At 41.2% G+C, this 19,572-nt stretch overlaps 1 protein-coding gene across 2 annotated transcripts in view; it reads left to right on the plus strand.

Moving 5' to 3' along the window:
- Window positions 1–724: 724 nt before the first annotated feature.
- Window positions 725–19,572, plus strand: part of CMTR1 (cap methyltransferase 1) — a 43,920-nt gene continuing 25,072 nt past the window's right edge. For both annotated transcript variants that reach the window (XM_016152681.2, XM_036239562.1), the window contains exons 1-8: window positions 725–881; window positions 2,885–3,022; window positions 10,917–11,068; window positions 12,602–12,760; window positions 15,357–15,449; window positions 16,858–16,929; window positions 18,108–18,202; window positions 18,317–18,389. In XM_016152681.2, the coding sequence (XP_016008167.1) occupies window positions 2,890–3,022; window positions 10,917–11,068; window positions 12,602–12,760; window positions 15,357–15,449; window positions 16,858–16,929; window positions 18,108–18,202; window positions 18,317–18,389 (777 nt within the window). In that variant the 5' untranslated portion in view covers window positions 725–881; window positions 2,885–2,889. The remainder of the gene's footprint in view (window positions 882–2,884; window positions 3,023–10,916; window positions 11,069–12,601; window positions 12,761–15,356; window positions 15,450–16,857; window positions 16,930–18,107; window positions 18,203–18,316; window positions 18,390–19,572) is intronic.

Consider the following 19,572-nt stretch of genomic DNA (forward strand, 5'->3'; position numbering starts at 1 on the left):
AATTAGGAGGTAAACTCAATGAAGTGTATATTGGAGGCTCTGGAGAATGAGGGGGATGGATCCTCCCCAGATTTCTGTTTGGACCAACAAAATGAATGGTGGTGCCATTCACTGGAAAAAGTACGTTTATGGGAGAAAATAGGGTCAGATTTGAATTTCGGGTGTGAAGTGACTGAGGATGATTGCAGACTTTTGACCATATTGGCCTGAAAATTAGAAGAGTGGTTTGGGATGGGAAACCATCTCTGTCCATACAGTAAGATGCCAAAGGCAGTATTCATGCTTTCTTCCCGACCTTCGCTCAACATCTGTTGAAGAGGTACAATGTGCTGGATGTTGAACATGCACACTCGGTTTCTGCCCTCAGCCAGTTCACTATCTACCTCCTTAGACTTGTTCTTAATCTGTAATATGAAGATAATAATGAGATTAACTGAGATGAAGTTTGGCGACGGCACCTGGTCCTTTTAATTTTTATATTTGTTTTTCAACCCCGAAACCGAAAGAAAAGATAACTAGCCACTCGCTCTTGCTTTTGCATTTTTCCCCGACTAGCTCTGCAGCGTAGGCGCCCGGGACCGCCCAGGTTGAGGGGTGGGGCGAGCCAGAACCCGAGAGGTCTTCCCCGGGGCCAGTACTAGGCCGGGTGGAGGAAGTGGGCTTCCTCGTGACGTCATCAAGCTGCGCTGTCCGTAGGGCGGGACCTGAGCGCGACAGCGCGGCCGGCGGACCCTGGCTGGCTTGGGAAACGAAACTGAGGGAGGAGCCGGAGGCTCTGGCAGCAGCAGGGCCAGACCCAGTGGTGGCGGCGGCGGCGGCTCTGGCAGTGGTGGCCTGACCCCCCCTCTCCGTTCCCTTGCAGCTTGCCCTCTCCCCTCAGTGTGAGTGCCCACGCGTGGCCCCGGGGGGGAACGAGCGGGCGGGCGCGCGGGCTCAGCATCCTCCCCTCCTCTGCCGTCTCGGTCCCCCACCCGCGCTCTTGACCCTCGCCGCCTCCTCTCTCCCCTCCTCCCTTCCCCCACCCCACTCCCTCAGTTCCCTGGAGCCGAGCTGCCGCTGACCTACGTCTATGCGCACACATTCACACACTCACGTATCTTCAAATGAAAAGACTGGTTCCGGGAGACGGGAGTTCTTCTCTTCCATCTATGAGTAGGGGTGGTAGTGCGAAACCGAGGCCCAGGGAGAGAAGACCGGAGAGAGGATTTGGGATTAGAACCCCTTCCTAGGCCTTCTTCCTTCTATTTTATAAGTTCCCTGGTGGAGCACATTCTTCTGGCCTGTGTAGGTCACTTGACCTGGACACTAGTTAGCTGTTCGGCCTTCCCCTCTCGGTCCTCAGTTTTTTCCAATGAAAAATAAGAGGGTTGCATTAGATGATTTGGAAAACTCACATCTAAGGTGGTTTGCAGGGGATTATCAGCATATCCTGCTTTTCGCATAAGCGTTTCCTTGCCTTTTTTGCATCCACCTCAACACTGTCCTCATTGAGTTTCCCCTGCTTTCATTCACCCTCAGAGTCGCTGAGAACAAAAGGGCCTTTTTGCTTTTGTTATGGACTTTTCTTGGGATTTAAGACTGGAGTTTTAAAGTGAAATGTGGCTCAGCTTACTTTCTGTTTGTTCAATGACTTCTGTTCTAAGTGTTGGCTCAGGATAAACCCCTGTCTGGGCCTAGTTGGAGGCTGCCTCCTTAGGAAGGATGAGATTATGAATTGAGTTGACTGGCTTACCTTGAACTGCAGAAAAGTGAAATGTGACTTAAGGTTTTGTCACGTTGACGAAATAAGTAGTATCTTTGGGTTTTATTGCTCTCTTGTTGCTGTAACCCATATTGCTAAGCTTGTCTTTGTACCCTTGCCCCTCCCCTTTCTCAAGGATTGCAACCTAGCTAGTCATCCAGCTGTTTGCTCTTATGTTTTGAGTTCTTTTTCTTACGGCCAATCAGTTGTGTGTAAACCACACTGTATTCACTACTACTGTTGCTTGCTCTTTAACTTGATCATGTCTTAAGATTCCAAGATCTCATAATCGCTTCATTCCATCTCATTTTTTTTTTCCTTATGTTTACCTCTCATGTACCTACCCATGGACATGGATGATGGTGACGTGGTGCCTGCCTGTTTCTGTTTTTTTGTTTTTGTTTTTGGTTTTTGATACAGGAGGGTTCCTGTTCTTAAAATTATTGTTTTTGTACCTGAGTCTTATGCTATGGCTACCTCCAGTCCCAATAACTTTCCCACTGTTTTATTTCTTCAGTCCTAGGTCAACCACTGCTTCCATTCCTTACTCTGGTTAAAAATTTCCTCAGTTCTTTCATATTTTCAAATATCCTGATGTAAACCAAAAACCAATATTTACATCATATTATGTAATCTCTTCTTAATTATCCTGGTAAAATAATTACAGTAATGGGACAATTATTCTGGGGTTGTCCTTTCACCTTGGAAATATTGGTTAACATTCATTAAGTTTCATAATAAATTTCATGTGTACATTGTCACTCGTGGCCAGCGTTGCATCAAAAGTATGGAATAGTAAGTACTCAAGGCCTTTTTTCCCTTGTGACTTGTGGAGTTGATCCATGACTTTTTTCCCTTGTGACTTGTGGAGTTGATCCATGACTTTTTGGTATCTGACACTAGTGGCCCAGAGGCCTCTGGATCCGTGAGTACCACATTTTCCAGTAAAACAGCTATTTTCGAAACCCAGAGCATCCTTATTGAACCTTATTTTGAGGAAGAGGCTATTCAGTTGAGTGCTGGCATTGGAAGTTGTTTGAAGTTGCCAAATCCCATCCCATTTATGATTTATGCTTAGGAATCCCTGCTCTGATTCTAGTGGCTCTGATATGGGTAGCCGATTGACTGGATTTATGGTTACAGTAACGATGAAGAGGAGAAATGATCCAGAATGCACTGCCCCTATCAAGAAACAGAAGAAGAGAGTTGCAGAGCTTGCCCTGAGTCTCAGCTCTACGTCTGACGATGAACCTCCCTCCACTGTCAATCATGCAGCAAAAGGTATGCTTGACTGTGTGGTCTGAGGCCAGTGGTCATGTAGTTATTTGAATCCCTGGAGCCTGAATTGGGTGAAATACGGTTCATGCCTCTTGAAGAAATGTCTACAGAGACATGTTGACTGTAGACTCTCTTCCCTTCTGCTGTTATCCTAGTAGGACTGGGGAGTTTGTTTTAAATAAAAATTGGAATTTTTATAGCAGTGCCTTAGTTCTGTTGCTGGTCCTTTAGTAGGTGGCACTCTTTTGCTGCCATAAACCAGTTGCAAGTATAGGCATACCAGACCACTGCAATAAAGTGAGTTGTAATCATTTTGCAGGTGCAGGGTCTTCAATTTGTAAAAAATGCAACATCTGTAAAGTGCAGTAAAGTGAGGCGCAATAAAACGAGGTATGCCTGTGGTAGTGAGCATTGAGTGTCCTATAGTTCATTAATGATCCTGAGGATCTTCGTTGCAGTGATCTGACCTAATTTCTCTGTTTTTTGCAGTTCCCTTAGCAGTTGTGACCAGAAACACCCAAATATATTGGAACATTCCTGTGTTCACTGTTTACATTAAGTTCAAAGAATTTCACTGATCTGGTTGAAAGTAGCATTTTGTTTTGCCTACTTTTTAGGGTTATGGACATTAATAACTTCCACAGATTTGAGTTTGCCTCTCAAATACCAAGCAATTAGAAGTAGCTCGTTTGTATTTACCTTGGCTTGCCAATTGTATTAATTTCTTAGGCCTGCTGTAACAAATACCACAAACTGGGTGGCTTAAAACAATAGAAATTTATTCTCCACAGTTCTGAAGCCTAGCTGTCTGAAATCAGGTGTCAGCAGGACCATGCTCCCTCCTAAGTCTCTTGGGAAGAATCCTTTTTTTGCTTCTTCTAGCTTTTGATGATTGCTGGCAGTCCTTGGTGTTCCTTGACTTATAGTAACATAACTACAGTCTCTGCCTCTGTGTGTATGTTCAAATTTCCCTCTTCTTATAAGGATATCTGTCATTGGATTAGAGCCCACAGTATGACCTCATTGTAATTTGATTACATCTGCAAAGATCGTATTTCCTAATGTGACACTCCCAGGTGCTGGGTGACGTGACCTTTTGGGAAATACTAACCCAGTACACCAGCTGTGTTGCATTTTAGATCATCTGCCAGATCACTGATAAATTGGAATGAAATTTGGTAACAGATTGGTAACTGAGAGGGTGTGAAGCATCCTTTGAGGGTGGTAGAAAATACAGTTTATTCACAAGTGGTAGGCTAATTGAAGGGCAATTATTCATCAGCTGTACTGAGAAGCTGGTCCAGAGAGGAGAAGCTTGACAGGTGGTACAGCTAATGAAGCATTTGGTGTGTTGTGGTCCTGTCTGAATAAGAGATTTGTGACTTTGTGTGTGACATATATGTGCCTTTAAAGTTGTCATGGTGAATTCTAGGGTAAGTGAGAAAGGTTATATGTAACTAAGGTTACTAAGTGGGAAGGTAAAATCATTGAGTGCATTTGTTCTAAGGACTGTTGAGGAAAGGGAGATTTTTTTCTCACCTGGTATTTGAGCAGCTTGGTGAAGGTAGTCTCTTTGGGTAGGGGTCTAGGTTATTAGGAGAGAGGGATCTACAAGGGAAAAAGGGAGAGCATATTTTGGGGAATAAATGACACTCAGGCAGTGGCAATATCTAGTTCCAAGCAGATCTTGGGGAGCATTTTCTCTTGAGTAATATCTCTTTGAAGTAAGGGGAGGTCAATTCCAAGGTAGACAAAAGCAAGTGTATATGGTTTAAGGATTTATCAAGGGAACCAATCTGATTTAAATTTCAAGCTTTTAAAAATATGACTGTGAATTGAGATTATCTCCCTCCCTCTCACAGACTCCCTTTAATTGTACCAAATAGCTTTAACCTTTTCTGGAAGTAGAACCATATGACTCAAAATTGACTGTTGCTGTTGTGTGTACAACATGGAAATTTTAGATGTGGCTAGTACCTTGTATGCAGCTGGCAATAGTCCTTTTGGTCCTTTTCATTTGTAGAAAATGAAGCAAGAGACAGAGGTAAGCACACATTGCTAGATTTCCCTGGGTAAACTTATTTTAGGAAGGGGCAGCTCCACGTTGACACAAAAACTCTGAGAGCTAGAGTCTGGTGTCTTCATCAGCAAGATTGCTCCCTGTGCCCTCTGGCCCCCAAGCCCCATGCCTGGCATGGAGTAAATGCTCAGTAAGTATTTATGGAATAAAATTGATAGAAAGCAACAGTAGTATCTTTTCCAAGAAGCTTAAAATGCTTCACCCCTTTCATTTTGCCTGTCCTTCTTCCAGGGTACAAAAGATCATTTCATTAAGTGCTTAGCATTTATATCATCTCTGTTCTGTACTGGTTCCTCTAAGGCCCCCCTGTGAAATGTTCCCTGTAGTTTACTGTCCCACCGGAAACCACATATCCCCTGAGATCACTATGCAGGTTTCCTACTCAAGTCATGGCATTAAAGCAGGTGTGTTGCCTTCTGTTCTGTCCACTTCAACTTGGACATACTGTTCATACTGAAAAATGCTCTTTAGGGAGTACAATCAGAAAAACAAAAACAGTAGTTACTATTTCTGTCTGGGTCTTGTTTGTGCTTCCTCTGCTAGATGATGACTCAATAGATCTATTTAGTTTAATCAGTTTATTTTACATTATTGACAAGGTAAGCTGCATTGCCACATCAGAGACTGACATCTGACCACAGTAAAAAAGAAAAAGGGTGCTCTTGTCATGGCCACTGTAGCATCATGTGCTCTTTTGAGTATTTTAAGAGGAATTTGAAGACATTTTCAAGCCTAAATAAACTCTTGGAAATTTGCTATTAAATGACAACCTTTCGAAGTAAGGAGAGACAGATGAAGGTCATTTTGTTCTTTTTGGTTGTTTCTCACAGGGAAGCTGGTATGGACCCTAGACAATTTCCTTTTCTCCTTAGCCGTGCATCCAGTTTGCACTCCTGGCCCTCCCACAGCGTGTTAGTTGCCGGGGTCCTTCGCCGGCACCACACTAAGAGTGCCTTCCCCTCTACCATGTTTAATTCTTCCCTAAATAGTCTATTTTCTCTGAAACACCATTGCTTTCCTGTCAGCCCAGATTCATGACCTTAATCAAAAACTTCCTTTATCGGTATCTGTTTAAATTGCTCTAACGAGTTACTATCTGTCTGGAAGGAAGAAATTGAGATTTTAAACAGCAATTGTTAGGCAGGATCGGGTGTTTATTAAAATCCATAATTTATTCTGTATCTTTGTGCTTCTCACCTTGGCCACTAGTGGTTGGATCTGCCCCTCTTGTGTGTTTGTTTTGACTGTCATTTCTAATCTTGGCATAAGTTTGCCCTACTCTTTTATTGCCATGTGAAAAATTTTGCCAATAGCTGGGAAACCTCTGATTCTTCTATAAAGTGAACTTTTCTTTTTAAAAATGACTTAAGAGTAATGACTTCTATCAGGTAGAGAAGAAATCTTAAATGAAAACTCTAAATAATGTTTTGGGCTCTCTGGTAGGTTTTGGAAGGGGAGCTTCTGGGGAAGCAAATGGGACTGCCACCCAGCTTTGGCAAGTTCTTAATGAAACTAATGATTTTAATAGACTGACCTTATTACTCCTATTAATTTATATCCTCATTACAAGATTGTCTGCTCAATGTTTGCTAAATTCTTATCAGTCTTGGGTGGTTAAACCTCTTTAGTTTCTGCTACAGCCACAACAGTTGTCTCCTTTTCATCAGAAAAGAGTGGCCCCAAAGGACCAGGGGTAAAAATGAGTAGTGGCTGTTGTAGTTTGTGGACATCAGGACTAATATGGGGAACTTTGTTTTAACTCATGTCAAGCTAAGAATTGGCCTCAAATACCACATGAAATAAAAGAGAGAAACAAGGCTTATGTGTTTATTTAGCATACTTCTTTATTTTACAAAGAAATGCCTAGTAGGATGGTATTTTAGCTCTCCCATCAGCCTCACTCTCAGAACCTGGACAGAACAGCTGTACATTAGGTAACACTTAGGGAAGAGGAATGGAGTGGAAAGATCTTTGTGCCAGAGTCTGGAAATTTTGCACCAGTCACCACTGATTTGCCTGATGAACCTTCCACCCAAATTTGGTTCTTTGTCATTTTGTTCCAAAAATGTTATGAAGACAGAAGATCTCTCTCTCTGAGATCTGAGGGTGGCAGGAACCCTGCAATCTCAGGAATGATATACCATAGGTGGGTGCCCATTAATGGGTCATCAAGCAAACCCTAACTGCCTGGCAGCTCCCTAGAGTTGGACAAACTGCACACTCTCCTTTGAGATAGATTCCAAATTTTCGTAACCTTTTATAGATAGACCTATGAATCTCCAGATATCTGGCGAAAGGAACAATAACTGATTTAGCATCATTATATAGTTTCTGGTGAATCAAGACCCTGGATCCCTGGGCTGCCCTGAAGAAAACTTTGGGTCCGTGCTCAGGGAGCTGCCCACATTTCTAGCACCACCTCTTTCTGGACTAAGCAGTACAGGTTTAAGGCATAGAAGTAACTGAGTGAAGGCAATCTGCATCTTTGAAAAGGTGGTTCTTTAGTATGTGGACACTCTTTTGCAGAGCAGGTCTCTCTCTTCCACATGAGAGATAATAGATGAAAGGCCCAGGCTTAGTCTTCAGCCACTCTTGCAGTCTTTTTCCCTCAGATGTGCTTTCCTCTGAAGATTTTTCTGGAAAGGAACCAAACTTTCCATGGCTTGAAATGGTACTTTATTTCTCTATAGTTTTATTTTTTTACCCTAATTTTAAAACTAATGTATTATTTCTTGTATAGAAAATGCAGAAAAGTACAAAACAAAATATCACTTCACCTCTCAGTTTCCATGGTTACTCACTGTTAGTCTTCTGGGTCTTTCCTTCTGAGCGGCACTCTTGTACTCTTGACTTATGCTGCATTGGTCCATGTAAACAAGCCGACTCCTTATTAAGGGAATTGGTTAGCCACCTTAAAGGAAAGGGGCAGATTTGGTGCCTCTCTTGCATGGACACTCTCAACCAAAATTCCTCCTTGCTAACTGCTTAGGGGCCAGATATTTTGGTTTTAAGTTTATTCTAATTTTTTCACACATGGTCACCAGTACATTCTTTCTTTTGCAAAATGTTATATCCTTTAAAAAGTGCATATTTATATAAGCTACTAGATTTTTAAGCTTTCTGAGGGTAGGATTGTTATTTTTGGATAGTACCTCATTGTATGTAGAATGGGCCTTTTATACAACAGGTCCTGAACCGAAGTTGTCGTCTGATCTATTAAACAATATTGATATTTTGGATTCTGACAAATGCCCTATTTCAGCTTCTGAGGTGGGAACTGCTAGATAATAGTCTAAGGAGGACTCAGTTCTCTTTCGGGATATAGGTGTTCCATCCTCATGCTTAAACATTTTATTATTGTTTTACCTTTAAAAAACTTTTTTAAAGACTTTATTTTTTTTTAGAGCAGTTTAAGGTTCACATGCACAGCACATAATCAACATACCTCCACAGAGTGGTACATTTGTTAAAATGGATGACACATCATTATCACCAAGAGTCCATAGTTTACATTATGGTTAACTCTTGGTGTTGTATACTCTATGGGTTTGAACAAATGTATCCTTATACTTCTGAGAGCTGAACCTCCACTACTTGTATGAGTTCAAGAGGAAGTATCTTAAACTATACACTCAGTGCTTAGCAAAAATGACAACTGGGTGAGAGTCCTTTAAATTCAATACAGTGAGCACTTAATTTAAATGGAAAGCCTCGGTTCAGGTGTGGGAGATAGAAAGTTGACTGTGACCCAGTTCCTTCCTGATCTCCAGGAGTGACCCAGGAGTGACCCAGTCCTGTGGGGTGGCATGTGACAGTAACTAGTTTTCAGGCAGTGTGATGAGTGCTGTGCTTAGGGTATAAATGGTGGTGCTGTTGGAGCACAGTGGAAGGGAGAATCAGGCCTGGGGTGTTAGCAAAGGCTTTGCTCTGGAATGTCAACCCTTAATAAGTTTGTGTTCTCGTGGATCAGTGCAGATAGATTGTAGAATATGATGTAATCCTAGTCCTCAAATTATGAATGCCTGAATAGTGACCATCTGGGTGTATAACAAATTGTTTTACATGACTGCCCTCTGCACCTTTTCTCAGTACCTCCCAAGCTTTGACTCAACATCTCTTCTCAGGGACTTCCTTTTTCTTTTAAAGGAATTGTGCCACATTGCAGTCTCTTTTTTTCAATATTTTAAAAAATATTAATAGATAATATGTTTACATGGTTCATAAATAAAGAAATAAAAAGATAGCCAGTATTAACTCCAGTGATATAAAAATGTAAAGAAAGTGTCATTTCTTTCACGTTTACGTGTTTGATGTAATCATTTTGGTATTCTGTTTCCATGCTGGATGTGTGGATAATCACTTTTATTGGTCTTGTATGTTTTCCCTTCTGAAAGCTCCTTTTGCAATTATAAGAAATAACAATATATATTCCTTATTTTTCCTCTTTAGTATATAGGAGTTAGGATGCCAGGCTCATGCATATGGTCTAGCTCTTTTATTAATTTGTCAATGTGTCTGGGTGATCTATCCATTTCAATGCATCGAACAGAGGTTCCCAAGTTTTCTTGGGTCTTTGACCTTGAGTTTCACCCGAACTTTCTTCACCATGCTCCAAGGCCAAATGAAACAGTTCAGTTTATTAAGTATTCAGGTCTAAATAGTAAGCATTTATGTCCTAACAACTAATAGACGTTGGAAAGAACAATATGCATAAATTGAAAAAAAAATTTTTATTCTATTCTTAAATAAGCACAATAACTTATTAATGAGATGTGTATACTGTTGAGCACTACTATATAACTTGTCAAGCCTTGGGATCAGCTTGGACACCACCACCTTCATGTCCCACTCTGCATTCCTCCTTACTTGGAATTTATACCATTTTCAATGGCAATAAGCAGAAATTGTTAATGAAATTTTTGAGATACAGTCTATTTCCAGATTTGGGTGGATTTGTTGGAGAAACAGTAAAGTTACATTGGGTTGACATAGCTTTCAAGTTATGAGATTCATATATCTATAAAAGAGAGGGAAAGACCTGTACCATTGAATATCTAGACTTGATCATCCTGCTTTTGGCTGGGAGACTGGTAACCCATCACTTCTGGCAGCTGCTAAGTTATGTCTTGTTTGGAGTCATTTGGCAACAAACAGGGCTATTGACAATGAAGATAATGGTTTTGCTCAGGCCATCAGCTCCCTCCAGGATCATTTAGGTGCAGCTTCTCTGCCATCAGCCTCTGTTGGTGCTGCTGCCTGAGCATCTCCCCTCCTCCCTGTCCTTTCTCTATTTCCTCCTCTTCCTTCTCTTTTTCCTTCCTTCTCTTTGTTCCCCTCCCCCTTCTGTCCCTTGCTCTAACCCCCTTTTCTCCCTGTGAGCCAACTCTTCTCTAGGCCTGTACTGTAGCCCTACCGTCTTATCTATAACTTTAAGGACTGAAAACAAAGGACAGTAGGAGATTAAGCTATCAGAAACTGTTAGTCTGACAATTATATCTTCCATAAATACATTTTATACTTAACAATGTCTTTTTAAATAAGTTATTTAATTTTCAAACAACCCCGTGAGGAAGGTGTTACCATCCCGGTTTCATGTAGGAAGAAATTGAAAGGATGGGAAAGAAAAACGGATATTTTTGAGTTCCCATTGTGTGTCAGGTACCACTAGAAACTTTTAGTGATTTGCCCATGATTACAGTTAAGAGATAGAGAATACATTTGACCCTGAGTCATTTAATGAACTTTATGTGTGCAATGCATATTCTGAACACTAGTTGAATAAATGTCACCTAGACATTTTTCTTTTTACTTTTCCAGTATCTACCACAAGCCTAAGTGGGTCTGACAGCGAGACTGAGGGGAAGCAACGCAGCTCTGACTCTTTCGACGATGCATTCAAAGCAAACTCCCTCGTGGAGGGAACATCCTCTCGCTATTCCATGTATAATAGCGTCTCCCAGAAGCTTATGGTATGTCAACACTTGGGTTGGGTTTCTACCAGCAGAATGAGAGAAGGGAACTTGTAAAGGCGTGAAAAAAAGGAAAGCTAGGGCATGAGTTTTTACTGTTTTTTAGCTACTGAAATGTATTGGAGAGAGTGTGACCCCTTCTTGATAGAAGTATCTGTTATATTTGAATCATCTGTGGAAAGTGGCTGCTCAGGGCTGCTTCTCTTGTCCTGAGCTGGATCACCCTTTGGTCGTCTTAGTAATTAATTCTTATTATGAGCACATGTGAACATACTTTCCTGTACCTGGATGTGTGTCAGTGAATAAAGCAGCTTTATGCTGTGAATTTTTGTTTTAGTGAATGATGTCAAAAAAAAAGTACTAAAATCCTGCTCACTCCCAGCTACCTAAAATAAGTGGGAGTAGTAAAGTCTTCTGTATTGCCTCCAAAAGATAGCCCATTCCTTCTCCTCAGCTTCCATACCCCACTGATATACAAGAAGGAAGGTAAATAGGAAGACTTACTTACTTTTCTCATCAAACTTTATTATATATACACAAAGGTTAGAGAAATCCAAGTTTGCCTTCTGTCTAGCTTCAGGAATATTATGGCTCATTCCTCCATTTTTCTGTTGGATTCATTTGAAAATGAGAACTGCCACTTAAGTCATAAGATTCTGGTTTGGGGGCCATGAAATTTGGGGACATAGAAGATGGGGAAGTTTGTGATTTGGTCAGCCTTTTTGACTGGGGGAAGGATGGTGGCTACTGTAGGAATCCCATCCAGTTCTTGAGCTGGTAATGCCTCTTCCATAGGGAGTATAGACCCTTGAGGGGATATTAAATCTTTTTAGGATTGGAATTTTTTTTTATTAGATAAAGATCTGTGGGGTTTGGGATTTGGGTCTCTGATTTGGGGGTATATAACTGGACCCAGTAACTCCAGAGTTCAGCATGAGCTTATAGATAGTTGCAACATTAAAAAAAAATGATTCAGTCCAGGATCTTCTAGTACCTTCCATACCTGAGTTTTACATAAAGTGGTTTTTTGGTTGATCTCCTGATTTGAGCTCCTGTAGGCCTTCATTGTCCTTGCTTGGTAAGGCTGTTTGACTATGTGAGAGTAAGGTAGAAGTTGCCATTTGAAGCGGTTCCATTTTAAATCATGGTCTATCAACTACACTGTAGATCTACTTCTCACTTAATCAGACACATTAGCTGGAAGGGTAATTGTGCAAATGTCTAATCTGATTCATTTGGTACTCTTGGTACATTTAATTATAGCTGTGAGGTCCTTTCTCATTTATCCAACTTTTGGTTGCCCTAGACTTTCACCTCTAGAATAGATGGCCACTGGGCCCAAAGTTAAACTGCAGTTATTTATGCTTCTTTTCTTTATTAGGCTAAAAGGAAAACTTTAGGCCTTACTCCTCTCTATTTCTTAGGGTTTAGCACAATTTCTGGCACATGATAAGGGCTAAATAAATGTTTATATAAATTACTCCACTATTATCTGTTTGTTTATACAAATGTTCTATTACTTCTTTCTTTCAGGCCAAGATGGGCTTCAGGGAAGGCGAAGGATTGGGTAAATACAGCCAAGGTCGGAAGGACATTGTTGAGGCCTCTAGTCAGAAAGGTCGAAGAGGCTTGGGTCTGACATTGCAAGGCTTTGACCAGGAGTTAAACGTGGACTGGCGAGATGAGCCAGAGGTAACTGGTGTGGGGACAAGGAGGACAGTAAAGCCACTTATGTTTTTGGATACATACCTTTAAGTAGTCATATAAACAAACTAGAAATCTCCAGAGGGAGTATGAACAGGGTGGTTAGTGGGGGTTGAACTAGTTTCTCACCTGGAAGGTCCTGGAGATATCCAGAATAGAAAATAGAAGACTTGGCGTGGGAGGCGGAGGGATATTGAAAAGATGTGAATTTGTTTCCTGTTGCTTCATGTAGGACTATCTAAGACCAGTGGGTAGAAGATGCTGGAAGGCTGAGTTTTTCTCCACAAAGAACTTTAATAAATAGGTACAGCTTTGTGCTAGTGGTTAAGACACAAGGTAGTATATTCCCTCTGCTGAAAGAATTCAGTGAGGACCCAGTCTCCCACTGTGTGAGTGACTGGATTAGGTGCCCTCTAAGGCCCTTGCACCTCCGCACGTTTATGATATCCTGGTTCTAAACAGGTGTTTGTTTATGCCATGTGGCTTTTTTTTTTTTAGTGTGGATTTAGTTTGCTTACCTACTTGAGTACCAATTTGTTTTAATCTTGAATATCAAAAGAGACATTTATTCCTTTTCATGGCACAAATAATGTTGAGATTTTATTTTTATTCATTTATTTATGTCTTACATTATTCCATAAATGATTTGAAATAGGTATAATAAATGAACCTAAAAATAATGATGAAATATTACCATTATAGAGTTGAAACAAGAGAAAATAGAACACAAATGTCTAGTTTTCTACATAGTTGCTGTGATTTAGCTTCAGATATGGCTCTGAACTCTGGAAAATTGATATTTTATTTGTCTTTCTGATGTTCCAGTTCAGGAAAAATTCCTATGAACCTGTGTGTGATAAAAGCCTAATAAGGCTTCAGAGTTAAGATGCTGACAAGGCAAGAGTTAATGGGTTCTGGGGTGGTCCTGCTGTGTTGCCTTGTAGTTGCGAGGAGACGAGATCAGCAGAATAATAGATGACACAGTGCAGAATATGGTAAATATTTGAAATTGGGAGCTAGATGTAGGTTTTTACCTTGGAAATACTTGGTGCTTTACATGTCCTCATTTGTGAAAAAGAGTCCCAATCCTTCCAGTGGAGAAGAATTAGAACTAAGTTTGCTAAACTCAGAATATAAAATTTGCCCATAAAATCTTTGCTTTTAATGGAGACAGGCTATTGAAATTCTTTTTTGAGGCAAAGCTGTCCTAATTACCATCTACCATAATTCAGTTTTTTTCTTACAAAAGATGCCCTATCTTTTGGTCGAAAGTTTAGCTTAACTATCAGATGGTGGCCACTCTTTAAGGTAGATGAGTCTGGGTGGCCTGGAGTCACTGGAGGGAGAGTGCTTAGTGGCTACTGCAGCCCAGGAATGTAAAATGCAAGGTTGGAAGCTTCGGACAAAGTCCACTTTGCAGGTAGCCATAATGTTCAGACTTCCATGGGGAGATCAAGGCTGCTTTTTCTCTCTAAAGGGGCATCCAAAGTGTATATGAGCTTTTTCTTCCTTTTTTTTTTTTTTTTTTTTTTTTGAAGAATTCATCAATCACAACCATTTATGTTTAAAGGTAGTGGATTTGACCAAGGGGAGAAGCCATGATTCTCTGCCAGATTCATTGACAAAAGCTGCAGTGATTTTTCTTTTAAACTTTTCTGCTGTCGATGTTAGTTGGCCTGCCCTTGAGACCTTGCATTGTGATACCATTTTATGCCTTTCAGAGCACGTAATATTACCTTTAACCACATTGCTTCAATTTGCAATGGTGAATTTCTTCTCTATACTTGCTCAGGAGGGAATGTGTAAAGCTGCCATGCAGGTTAGCCACCTGTTTAGGTTTCATAATCCTGTCTTGCTAGCTTGGTGAACTTAGACCAGGAGAATCATTAGAATCATTTGGGGACTTGTAAAAGCATACTTATACTTAGTTGCCACCTCAGACCAATAGAACCACACACTCTGAGTATGGAGCCCAGGCATCAGTACTTTTTAAAAGGACTGCAGATGATCCTAATGTATAGCCAGGATGAAAACCACTGTTTTAACTTGAGAGGAAAGTAATTGAAAATTAAGAGCAAGTGGTATTAGAGATGCCAGTTTCTGCTCTGTCTTGGAATGAATAGGTGAGGAGTCCTATTTATTTTGTGAATAACACTTTGAAAGGCATCAGGAAGTGAGGCTCATTGTATTGAGTCTTCCTGATGTAATTACCTTATAGACACATCCTCTGTGTACTTCTCTGTGTTCCCTCTGCTCTGATTGTAAACCTCCTGGGTCAAGGACCATATCTTTTTAACTCTGAATTCTGAGTACCTAGCCCATAGTAGGTATTCATCAAAAAATACTGGAACAAGTGAAAGACTTCGAAGGTTTCTAGGTATTCAAACCAGAATGGACCTGGCCTTCAGAAGTTAGACTTCAGAATTCTGGCTCTCACTTCTTATATCTGACCACTGCATATGGTGTCAGCTTTCTGGACCCTTCCCACTTTCTCTGAGTCCCTTTTGATTGTTTTGGTGAAGCCCTGAGGTATAGCCCTGAGGGTCTGTCTAACCTGACTTACTTGCCTCTCTGTTGTTTGTAGCCCAGTGCCTGTGAGCAGGTGTCATGGTTCCCAGAATGCACCACTGAAATTCCTGACACTCAGGAAATGAGCGATTGGATGATTGTAGGAAAGGTAGGATTTCAGGAGAATGTACCCTGAATTGTTGGCACTTAATCTCCTAATTTTTCTTCTCCTCGAGTCCAGTATATATGTATGTATATTCATGTGAAAATTGTGAATCTGACCATTCTGGCAGGAATGAAGCTGTGTCAAGAGGGTGTGTCCGGGGCTTTACAGATATGCCTCTGGGAGATGTAGCAGGCAGAGTTTTTTTCTTCTCATCATTTAACTTGCAAAACAACTCAAAATGCATAGTTTTTGTCTCCCTCAAGATGTTTTTTAGAATGGTTTATTATACATCTGTATATTCTGGTCACTTTTGGGCATGTTCCAGGTGGATGAAAAGACACTGTACCTGTCCTCAGAAAGTAATGTGGGAGTTGTTACAGAGGGAATTTGTTTAATTTCTTTCTGGAAAATTGTAAGGATAAGGTAGATAGCTACCACATCAGTATGGTCTAAAGTGTGGGGGGCCCCAGGTATCTCCGAAACACTTTCGGGGAGGTCTACAAGGTCAAAATTATTTTCATAACGATACTGAAAAACTATTTGCCTTTTTTATTCTCATTTTCTCACAAGTCCAGTGGCGTTTTCCAGCGGTGTGGCATGTGATGTCACAACCAATTGATTATAATCGCAGATAGGAGAATCTAGCCATCTCCTATTATGTCAGATATTAAGAGATTTACAAAAATGGAAAACAGTGCCATTCTTACTAAATTTTTTTTGAAATATAGTTATTTTTCATAAAAATATTTATATTAACATAACGTTCTTTTAAAGTGAATAGATATTTTTAAAGTTTCCATTTCTAATAATAAATCTCAAGCTGTATATGTGTACCCCACATAAATAAAAGCTTATTGGGGTTTTTGATGATTTTAAAGAGTGTAAAACCTGAGAATACCAAGTTTGAGTATTGTTAGTTTAGAGGTATCCTCACTTGGGCATGAGGTTGGGCTTAACTTCCCTGTGGGGCTCCCTCGAGCCCTTGGTTTCTATGATACTACCAGGTTAGCACCTGGTGTCCTGCCTGCATTCCTACTCATCACAGAGCAGGAGGCTTCCCAGTTGAAGGACAGGCTTCTGTCATTTGGGTTGGTCCCTATCCTTCTGCCTCTGTGCCCTAGGGACAGACAGTTTGAATGTTTCCTTCCTGTTCGCTTTTCACAGCCTAAGTATTCATGAGTCTTGAGCCATATGGTGCTCTAGTCAGAGCACCAAGGGGGCTGCTTTATCTCGTAGCCATCTGGAATATAGCTAGAGTGATTTAGGATTTTCTTATACCCGTCCCTCAGGGATTGATGTTCTTTGGCAGGTACTCAAGCCCCTTATTGCTCTACTCACTCAAAACTCTAGTTTTTCCATCTCCCAAGTACAGTCACATGTGGTCATTATTGATTATTTCTTCTCTCTGTAGAAAAAGATGATTATTGAAGATGAAACACAGTTTTGTGGGGAAGACCTGCTTCACAGTATGCTGCAGTGTAAGGTAAGGCCTTGTGGCTAGAGCTGGAGTTGCAAACTTTGTGTGAGGGGCTTTGCTGGGCTTTTCCAGTTCTCTTGAGTCAGTTGTGGAGGGCTGAGATTTAGCTAATAATATTTTTCCTGGACATCAGATGTGTAGCTTGTACATTTCTTCAAAGTGTCCTTTTTCCTGGTGACCATTCTGCCTTGTACTGTTGTGCTGTCCCTTTGGTCAGTAGCCAGGAAAAGATCCACCTGACCTCTTTGGGTCAGTTCATTGTAATCCGGAGGGAGACTGGTGTAATGAAAGGTTTGAAATCATTTTTAGCATCAGATAGACCTGAATTCAAATCCTAGGTTTGCAGCTTTTTTTTTGCTGTGTGACCTTGGGCCAGTTGTTTTAGCTTTTCTGAGTTTCCTCATCTATAAGATGGGGAGAAAATACTTCCCAGGGTTGCTGTGTGAGTTAAATGAAATAGTGGATGGTCCAAGGGTCCTAATTCGCTGGGTGAATGTTAGCCTCCCCTTGATATCTTGTGGCCTGATTTTGGGGCATGAATTGCATTGCCTGCAGTAAAATAAACCAAGGAAACTGAGGAGGAAATGGGTTAAAGAAGCTGCAGGGCTTCAGACCAGCCTCACAGAGCTTATTTTTTATTTATTTTTTTTGGCATTCAGAAGGTTGGGAATATCCTTACAGTGACTGGTACTCATGTGAAATGAGGCTTTTTTATTTCAGAGAAAATTGGAGAAGAAGGGATCCCTACTGTGTGCCATCAGAAAACCCTGGTTATGGTTTGTTACCCTCTCTCTGAATGAGCTCCAGTTGAGTGAGGCTTAGTATCAGAACTTTGGTCCCTTGGAAAGTTGCTGCTGCAGTGGAGAAACAGATTTGCTATGAAGATTAGCAATGCCAAAACATGATCCTGTGTATAATTATTGGTGCCATTTATTAACCAGTTACCACGTGCCAGGGATGTGCTTATACATATATATATTATTTTTTAACGTTTTATAGGTAACGTAGTTGAAGGTCAGAGTGAGCAACTTGGGTAGGGTCACACGACTGGGCATTTTAGAGCTGAGGTGCAGCAGAAGCCTTGTTCTTCAGAGGGCTATCAGTTGCACTCCTCAGGCTTTTAAGGGCCCTGTCCCATCATGGAGGGTGATGTTCACCTTGAGGTTCTGATTTTCTCTGGGCAGAGTGTGTTTGATGTCTTGGATGGGGAGGAGATGCGGCGAGCTCGGACCCGGGCCAATCCCTATGAGATGATCCGAGGAGTCTTCTTCCTAAATAGGTTTGCTGACATTTCCCTCCCCTCCCTTGACATGGACCGTTTCACCTTTTCTTTGAGCCTCAGTTTTCATATGTCCGGTACTGAATTACACTTCTCTGTCTTGCTTCGTTGCAGGGCGGCAATGAAGATGGCTAACATGGATTTTGTGTTTGATCGCATTTTTACAAATCCACGGGACTCGTGTGGGGTGAGAACAAGATTCTTCTGAATTCAGTGTTAAATGGGCCTAAGCTTCAGTGTCTCAGAAGTTGCCACTTGTACAATGAAATTTTTCCTGCTATGTGTTAGAGATATATTTAATGATAGAGATATACTTTGCTTTGAGCTCCTCAGATAGGATCCCACAGTGCTTCCTGTCATCCCAGGAGTGCCCCAATAAGTGTTGTCTCTAAGGCTTCAGGCCCAAAATCCTAGCCCCTAACTCTGCAGATCCTATTGCTCACTCCAGGTGGAGGCAGGCAGGGCTTACAGCAAGGGAGAAGGGACATTCCTGGGCCAAATCAGCAGCTGTGGCTTCTGTAGGCCACAAGGAGGTGAAGCCATGAGTTAGAGGATTGGCCCTCCCCCTCTATTCATTAAACATGTGTTTATCCAGCCCCTACTTTGTGCCAGGCACAGTGCTAGGCACTGGGAATATAATTTTGAATGAGACAGATGTGATTCCCTTCCCAATGGTGCTTAGGTTCTGGCCTTGAGAGCTGGTAAGGTTCAAGGTTGGGATGTTTTTAAAGCCTTTCTGTGCTCATTGGCGTGTGGAGGCCAGCTGTCATCAGGGAGCTTTAGCCTGCCTTCTTTCTATCATGGATAAGAGTGGAAAGATGAGTAAACACAGTCCTTACAATTAGCTTATTTTCCCATTTGAAACTTGTGACATCATCTGATTTGGGTACTGTTTCTCATATGAGAGAGCAGTACTCTGGGAAATGTTTGAGAGTTGAGTGAAATGTGGGCATCTTGATCGTTTCACTGGTCTATTTAAACTTAGTATCATGTCCAAGACTCTAGTCTCTGTTGTTCAGTGAGAGGCAGGGAGTGTAGCACTTAGGATGTCACTTAAGTTCATACTGTCTTTAGGTCTCAGTCGCCTCATCTCTGAAATTAGCCCTGCTAACCTGCCAGAGCCAGGGTAGGACCAAAAGGTTCTTAAGAGTTGTTCTGGCTCTAAGATGTGTGATTTCACATGTGGCTACTTTTTTTTTTTTTCCTCTCTGAACAAGCTTTGTGTGGGACCATAGTTATTAGGCTTTAGCCCTTGCCAAGAAGTGGTAGAGCAACATGATTTTCTACTCTGCTGCATCTCATTTCTCTGAGCACACACCCTTCGTAATGATAGGAAAAGAATAAAGGAAATTTCATTGTAGCATTAGTTT

This window comes from Rousettus aegyptiacus, unplaced genomic scaffold (genome assembly GCF_014176215.1).
Source record: "Rousettus aegyptiacus isolate mRouAeg1 unplaced genomic scaffold, mRouAeg1.p scaffold_m13_p_1, whole genome shotgun sequence".
Lineage (NCBI taxonomy): Eukaryota > Metazoa > Chordata > Mammalia > Chiroptera > Pteropodidae > Rousettus > Rousettus aegyptiacus.